This window comes from Helianthus annuus, chromosome 4, assembly GCF_002127325.2.
Source record: "Helianthus annuus cultivar XRQ/B chromosome 4, HanXRQr2.0-SUNRISE, whole genome shotgun sequence".
Taxonomy (NCBI): domain Eukaryota; kingdom Viridiplantae; phylum Streptophyta; class Magnoliopsida; order Asterales; family Asteraceae; genus Helianthus; species Helianthus annuus.
The window spans coordinates 80,414,974-80,423,236 of record NC_035436.2 but is presented as its reverse complement, the minus strand read 5'-3'; the positions used below and the strand labels follow the sequence as shown (position 1 = coordinate 80,423,236).

Here is an 8,263-nt window from a genome sequence, read left to right as displayed (position 1 = left end):
CGTTGATTCCTAACTTTCTTAAAATCCTTGTGTCCCCGGCAGCGGCGCCAAAAACTTGATGTGCGTGAAGTGTGTTATTATTTTGATGAGTATTCAAGCCTCTTTTTACACTTTTAGCCAAGTTTTAAATTTATAAAACACGATATTCACTAACACTAAACACACATATGGGCAAGTGCACCCATCGTGGACGTAGTATAGTGTTGGTAAGATACCGAGGTCGTCCAAGGACACAAGAGCTTTTAATACCGGTTTATCCTCAACGTCTAATCAAATCAAAAAGTGAGAAAAATGTTTTAAACTAAGAAAAATAAAAACTAACTAAAATGCTGAAAATAAAAATAAAATAAAAACAGATAGACAAGATGAATCACTTGGATCCGACACGTGTATTAGTATAACCTTTGATTATTTTCGCACTTTTGCACTTGTTTAAGAGATTATCTTAATTATTGTAGTAGGCCCCTCTTTTGAAGGCGACGTTACCCTCAACCCAGTAGTTTGAGTCAGCAAGGATACAATCCTAAAGGGTCGGATTATTGAAAGATAATAAATTAAGTTATTAATGCAAATTGTGGTAGGCCCCGCTTTTGGCGGTGACGTTACCCTCGGCTAAGTAGTCTGAGTCAGCAGGGATACAGTCCTAAATAGCCGGGTTATAGTATTAATAGTAGTTAACTTATGAGGGGGTCAAAGAGTTTGGATCCCCGCCATCCAATACCTATGGGCATTGAAGGAGATCCTACTAAATTTGACCCAGGTCCCAAGCAGGACCTCTAAACGCTGAACAAGGGCAAGACCCTTACCAAACCGTTCCCTTAACCCCCGACCAGGTAGCCAACATACCTCCATATAGACCGTGGAGATATGAATGGTGAAAATCTTTTATTTTATATAGACAGTAAAATAATGCCAAGACACCACGGACAAACGATAAGGAAAGATCACCTTCAACATAAGTAACTAGTTATTAAAGTCATTAATACAAAACCAAATAAAAAGTGCAAAAGATTAAAAATAAAAAGTATTATACTAAACACTTGTCTTCACCAAGTGATGTAAGAGACTTAGGCAAACATGGCCTTGATTGTCAAGAACTCTTACGATCAATCTTGGATCCCGAGACGACTCACACACTCTACGATGGACAATGGATGATGGTGGTGGATGATGGTGTTATGGTGGTGGTGGGTGGTGGATGAGGTGTGAGAGAGGTGGTGTGCCAAGGGATGAGAGAGAATGAAGCCAAGCTCCTCTATTTATAGGCTGAACAGAAGGCTGGACACGGCCCCGTGTCCGCTGGACACGGCCCCGTGTCCGCTGGACACGGCCCCGTGCCCGCCTGACACTCTCTCTCCTCATTAATTGTAATTGCGAATTACAATTAATGCGCCTGCTGTACTTTCACCACGCCCCCGTGCTCGCTGGACACGGCCCCGTGGTGGGCAATGGAAGCTTCTACTGGTTTGTCTTTTCTGCTGCTTCCTGGGCACGCCCCCGTGTTCGCTGGACACAGGGCGTGTTCAGACTCTGTTTCTTCTCCTTTGCCTTGGGAGGTGCCGTTGAGGGTCCGGGCAGTCCACTTTTGTTCCTTTTCTTGTATTTATGGTAGAATTAGCTGTCTTTTTGCTTCTTTTGTGATTTTGAGCTCATTTCATCCTGAAAATACAAAAGGAAGACAAAAACACTCTTTTTCCAACATTAGTACTTAAAAAGGGTTAGTTTTATGCCTTAATTGATGTGATTTATATGTTGCATTTTACACACATCAATTCACATCTTTCAACATCTCCCTATACACATCTAAACGTAAGAACAAAGGTTCATGATGCTCTACAATCTGTGTCTTACTCGACTCCCCCTTACCTTCAGCTTCACCACTTTCTTCATTAATTGTGTCGTTCAATAGATCTTCAACGACTTTTTCATTTGAGGCTTCAGTCACTCTAACACCTGAACCTCCTACAGCGTCATCATCATCATTACCTTTAGAACTGTGATTACTCGCAGAATACCCAAACTCATCCTCGTCATCATCTTCATCATCCTCTTCATCTTCACCACCAATTAATTTAGGCGATGGAATTTCTTCTTCGACTATGCCAGGGACTGAAGAGATAGGCTCAGGATTATCGATTACCATCGAAGGCACAATAGACATTTCAGGCAAAGCTGAACTTCCTGCAGCCCCTTTACCCTTATCTTTCATCTGCCTTTCCATTTCTGCTTGACGTTCAGCATGCAGATCTTCTACCTTCAACTCTTCATATTTCTGTTCCACTGACGTTTCTAACAGGCTTTCCACAACTCTATTCAGCATGTAGAACTTATGTTCATGAAGCGCTTTAGCAGCCGTAAGTTCTTTATTTTTCAACTTATAGTATTCATTTTCACTCTCTCGACGATTCTTTTCTTCTTCTAATTCAGACACTCGAACTTTCAGAATATCGATTTCCGTCTGATCAGCTTCAACTTTCTGTATCAACACTTTGTTTTCACCTTCCAACTTCTGCACCCTACCAGCAAGAATCTTTTCTCTATCATCACTCTTTCTACTTTCAGCCACCAACTTTTTATTTTCTGCTATCACATCCTCAATTCTCTTTTCCAATTTTAACACTTGTGAATTGGTTGCAAAATCGAAATCACCAACTTCTAGCAGACTATCTTGTGGTGTATGCAGACCTTTACTTGAAGAACCAGGTTGGACTTGGGTGAATGGAGGTCTTGCGAAGTATAATATGGTTGATGTGGAGGTGGTGTTGATTGAAAAAGAGGAGATGGTTGTCTAGGTGATTGTTGTGGTGTTGGTTGTCTGGGAGGAGATTGATGTATTGGAGATTGTGGAGGTGTTGGTTGACGTGGAGGAGATTGATGTATTGGAGATTGTGGAGGTGTTGGTTGACGTGGAGGTGTAGAGTGCGTATGTATGATCTTCTGAGGGCGCTTTGACACTTTAATCTTTGGTGTAGTTTTCTTTCGACCAGCAACTTTCTTTTTACCTCTCGGAGTAGATTGTGACGCTGAAACATGCTCCGGAGAAGGTACATAAGGAGCATCCTCCTGTTCTTGCCTCTTCCTCTTCTTGATCAACTTCTCCTGTTCTACCTCTTCTCTCATTCGTCTTTCACGTTCTTTTGCATCAATCACTTCATATTCAGACGAGCTAGAAGAACTAGTAGTGTCTTTATCAATGTCGTCACCTTCAACATCATCTAACACCTTCTCTTTCTCTTGTTGAACATCAGAAATAACTGTCTGCACAACATTCTCAACAAAATCTGTATCAGTTTTTACGCCGTTCGATTGCGTAATGTACATTTCACGTGCGGAATCTGTGAACGTACGTGACCGAACACACAATAACGTACTACTAACGTGATTCCATTGTTAGATTTGACAATTCCGGTACAAGATTCACGTTTACACAACTTTCTCTCTCTAAACTTTCTCTCTCTAAACTTGGATCTCCAAAAGTACAAATGTGGAGGAAAGTCTTCCAAAATCCTAATCTTATGTCATAACAAATCTATTTATAGGCCTTGGAATTAATGAGACTTCTCATTAATTACCAAAATGCCACCTTACTAATTCTAATTAGGAACATCTTCAAGTCTTGATTTCTTTGGTTTCTTCGGTTTCTTGCTACTGCTTGGATTGACGAAGGCGATAGACATTCGTGCACTAACAATCTCCCCCTTGGATATTGCCGTAGTCAATCCGTAGTGAAACTCGTAGTGACTTGTCTTTCTCTTTCTCTTGAGTCTTCTTCAAGATTTAACATCTTCAGCAAATACAGACTCTCTCTTCCTCGAACAGAATCCCGTTGGATCTGTCTTCAGCTTCCGTTGCTCTCTTTCTTCAGACTCTTCAGGCTCCCCCTTTCGTCAAGCTTCCGTGCTTTTGGGATCGACGCCTAGCTTTCCGTATCAACAGATTCAGAAACCTGCACATCTCAACCTTTCTATTACAAACCAATAAAGTTGTGATTCAACTTAATGAATCAACTAAACATTTGAGACTTTTCACATTTAAAATTTATCAAAATTTGAAACATTCCAAATTCTAATTCAACTTAATGAATCATCTAAACGTTTCAAACCATTTAACCAACCTGTCTGTTCATCATGTTTAGCTTTTGAGATTTTGAATATCAGCTTTTCACCATCAGTTGTCGAAAATCTTTTTGGATTTTTCATACTATGAAACATAAATGCAAAGACAGAAATTAAATGCAGAAATGAAATATGTACAAACATATTTTTGTGAGTTTGTGCAAAAGGATCATATCAGTTTTTGAGACATATCACTAACACCGTTAAGCTTTTAAACATTTCAAGTTTTAAACAATTTACCTAGATTGTCAGTATATTGGTCCACTTTAAATTTTCACACAAATTTCAATTGATTTGAGATACGATATTAATGTTTTAGAAACTTGAACTTAAATGTGTATCACTCCACTTGAATATACTCCCGTATCCAGATCCCAATGTTTAGTCTTACAGGTGAGCATACCACAGATGATATCTGTAAAGGGGTAAATTGCGAGGGCCGTGAGAGCTCAGGTCGATACTTCCGTATACGCAGAGAGATGACGGCTTCGACTTTTGGTGGGTCCCCTTTAGAGGATCTTTTGTTACAACAGCAGTGACTATCAATTTTATTGTTTTATCAACTTGCTGAGGGCTGTGCTTATATTTCAAAGCATTTTGCAGAAAGTATTATTCGGGGACTAGGTCAGTATTTCCATACAGCAGAAGTCCCGGAATAATACCCCAGATATCACTGAGTATAAAGACCTAGTATCTCAGAAAGAGGGATCTTTCAAACAAGATTTCGGGGGTTACCCATATATCCAAGAATAGTTACCCACGAATTAAGCAAGTTTGAATTTAGGTTTATATCTCATTTCAATTTACTAAGTGTGCAAAAATCTACCGACACATCCGTAGTAAGATTGTTTATCACTTTTAAACATTACATATCTTTAGCGTGCTGTGATAGACCACTGATGTACTATCATTTCCTCTTTTATGCAACAAAAACTCATTTTTGATTTTTCAATGTTTTTGTCATTTTCAAATTTTCTAATTTTTTAAAATTTTTCTCCCCCTAAAATCAAAATATGTTTCAATTTTGATTTTCTGGGAAAATTTGAAACAAATTGTACAAACTTGACAACTTGATGAGAATCACTTCAATTCTCCATCCACTTTGGCGTAAACAATCAGAACTCCCCATCACAACAAACTATTTTCCCATTATGATTTCAAAACACTTAAGTTTGTTTTAATCAAAATGGTTTTTCCGGAAAATTAGTTTTGTGTGACAATTCATAAACTAGGGGTTTCATCACCTTGTTTTTCAAATTATCATTTGTAGGAAAGATGAATCAAGTACAACTTAATGTCCCTGATTTATCTTTTAAAAAACGAAAAATCACCAGAGTGAAATTTCTCAAGAAATGTGCCGATTCATGTTCCACTCTTACAAACCTGGGAACTCCGGCAAGTCAGGTTTTCATTTGAAAAGTTTCACCCAAGCCTGACTGTCCTTGGGTGATTTTGAATTCTTGTTCAACAATGGAGGAAAGTTTGTATCATCCATTGTTAAACCTGAATTCTCAGATTTTACCTCAATAACTGGCTCTTCTGATTTTGACAAACCAGAATCATTGCCTGAATGTGGCTTGTCTGACTTTGGCCTGTCAGATTCATCGCCTGAAGGTGGCTTGTTTGACTTTGACACGTCAGATTCATCGCCTACCATTTTCTCCTTCTTCTTTGCTTCCTTCGTCCTCAGATTTGTATCTGATGAATTCGTCTTGCTTGACTTTGCAGTCGAGGGAGTTGATTCATCAGAACTCTTATTCGATCTGTCGGGTGAACCCGAGGACAAAATCTTCTCTAGATATTCTCTGGCCTTCTTCCTCTTCTTTCGCAGTTTGTCTTTTTGCCCCTGAGAAAGCTTCACTTTCATTTCTTGAACTTTAGGTTGTTGGACCTTCTGTTCTTTGACTTTCTGGTCTGAAACTCTCAGTTCCTTGGGCTTGACAGTGACTGGTTTCTTTGCCAATTTCTGAGAATTAACCCTCAGTCTTTCATTTGATTTCCTTGGGCAATTCTTGGCAATGTGTCCTTTGATTTGACAATTATAGCATCTTCTTGTCTCAAATCTCTGTCTCTGGCAGTTAACAGCAATGTGTCCTTGATAGCCGCATCGGTAACACATTCTGTTATCATACCAATCACCATTGTCACACCAAATGCTCAGATCAAAGCACTGTTTGGCTTGGTGATATTCCTTTCTCCTCTTGATTGTTGAATTTGTCCTTTGAGCACTGTGGTCAAACCTGCACCACTTATTACCAACAATTTTTGAGTTTTCGGTTTTCAATTTTTGTACTTTTTGATTGCGATTGGATGATCGATCTGATGAGCTTTTATTTTTGTTTTGAACATTTTTCGACTTTTTAACAATTTGTTTTTGTTCAACAATCTTCTTAACAGGTTTTTGCTTTGAGCATTCACCTATTTCAGTAGATCGCAAAAAAATATTTTTGAATTTTTCTTTTAATTCTAAAAACAGTTTTTGTTTTTCAAATTTTTCATTTACATCATCAGATTTCTCATCACAATCTTCAACTTTGACATTGTCAAAGTTTGTGACACAGTCACTTATTGGAATAGAATTGATCGGTTTTGGGCATGAAATATTCACATACGCTGAAGAAATCACAAAACCTTTCAATTTATTTTCAAGCTCGTTGATTTTCTTTCGAGCTTGCTCACTTTCCTTTTCAAGTTGAATAATCTTCTGAAGATGAGAATTTATCATTTTTTGCTTTTCGATGTTATTTTTGCTAAACACAATCCTCCCATCTTCAAGAATCTTTATTTGACTTTGAAAATCTTTTTCAATTTTTACTTTTTCATTTTCTAGATTTTGTTTTTGATTTTTCAAAACATTTTCTGATTTTTTAAGATTTTCGTTTTCTAATATCAGACTCTCTAAATCCCTCAAGAGTTTGGCATTTTTGGATTTCAGATTTTCACAATTTGAGCACTTCTCGATCGTTTTTACAACTTCAGTTTTCGTTTCCACCTTGATAGCTGAAATCTCCTTAACCTGTTCCTCTACCTCTCGAACATTTTCCTCAAATTTGAATTTTGCTTCATCAGCTGCTTCTGCATTACTAATCTTTTGGAGTTCAAGTTCTCGCTCTTTAATCTTCTCGATAAACAAACTCAAATTCACATCTAAATATATCTTCTTCAAATCTGACAAATACATTCTCCACCCATCACCCGGTAAAACATTTGCCAACTTGTCAACCCATTCCTCATTAGTCTTGATTATCTTCAATCTCACCATCTCCCAATACAACTCGATATACCTATTAATCAATTCTTCAATTGATTCTCCATCGATACCTGAAAAATTATTGAACTTGTTCAGTGCAGTATAAATATCAGAATCCATCTTTGTAATGAGAAATACACAGCAACAGATTTTCTATCAATTCAAAAAAATTTCACACAAACAAAAATCTGATGAATATCCGATTGATGAAAATCCGGTGACAACAAATCGAGTGAAGATTCACTTGTGAGTGTATCCGATTCTCGACAAATCACCTTGAATCACAAGAAAACAAACAAACAATCAGTTTAAAACTGAACTGAATCCGTCAAAGTGTGTTGATGGACTTGATTTAGAACTCGTGTCGAAGATCCGCGAACACGTTCCAATACAAAAATGAATGAATGCACACTTTTCAAAAAAAATCAAGTCACACGGGCCGATGGAACAATTAAACGAATCAAATGCAATTTTGGGCTTTTCAACCTAGTGGGCTTTCTCAATTTTGAGCCACTGAAATCACTATTTCAAGCTATTTATGCCGACATCCCTTTTATTTTTTAAACAAAAACCACTAAATGGAATAAAGTTTGGCCAACAAAAGGTAGTGGGTTGATTTAATATTGGGCCTTCACTATGACTCAAACAACCTAGTGGGGTGGTGATTTAAAACAACAACAAATCAGTTTAGTGGGGCGGTGAAAAAAAAAACATATAATAGGACCTCATTCAGTAACACAGATCGGTGCATATTCTTCAATCAACCAAACCTTGATTGGGCCTTTGTTTATAAGCACATGCATGTTATGAACATCAATTAAGAATGACTAGACCACCCAATCCACTAACCAAGTAGCCGACAACTTCGTAGATCACACAATCAGTTAATCACAAATTC

At 37.8% G+C, this 8,263-nt stretch overlaps 1 protein-coding gene across 1 annotated transcript; it reads right to left on the bottom strand.

Annotated features, from left to right (window-relative positions):
• Window positions 1-1,768: 1,768 nt before the first annotated feature.
• Window positions 1,769-7,485, bottom strand: LOC110933516 (intracellular protein transport protein USO1-like). Its single transcript, XM_035989364.1, has 3 exons — window positions 7,087-7,485; window positions 3,003-3,258; window positions 1,769-2,685 (listed from the first exon to the last, which is right to left on the bottom strand). Exons 1-3 carry the CDS (start codon window positions 7,483-7,485, stop codon window positions 1,769-1,771), a joined length of 1,572 nt encoding a protein of 523 aa, XP_035845257.1.
• Window positions 7,486-8,263: the final 778 nt, after the last annotated feature.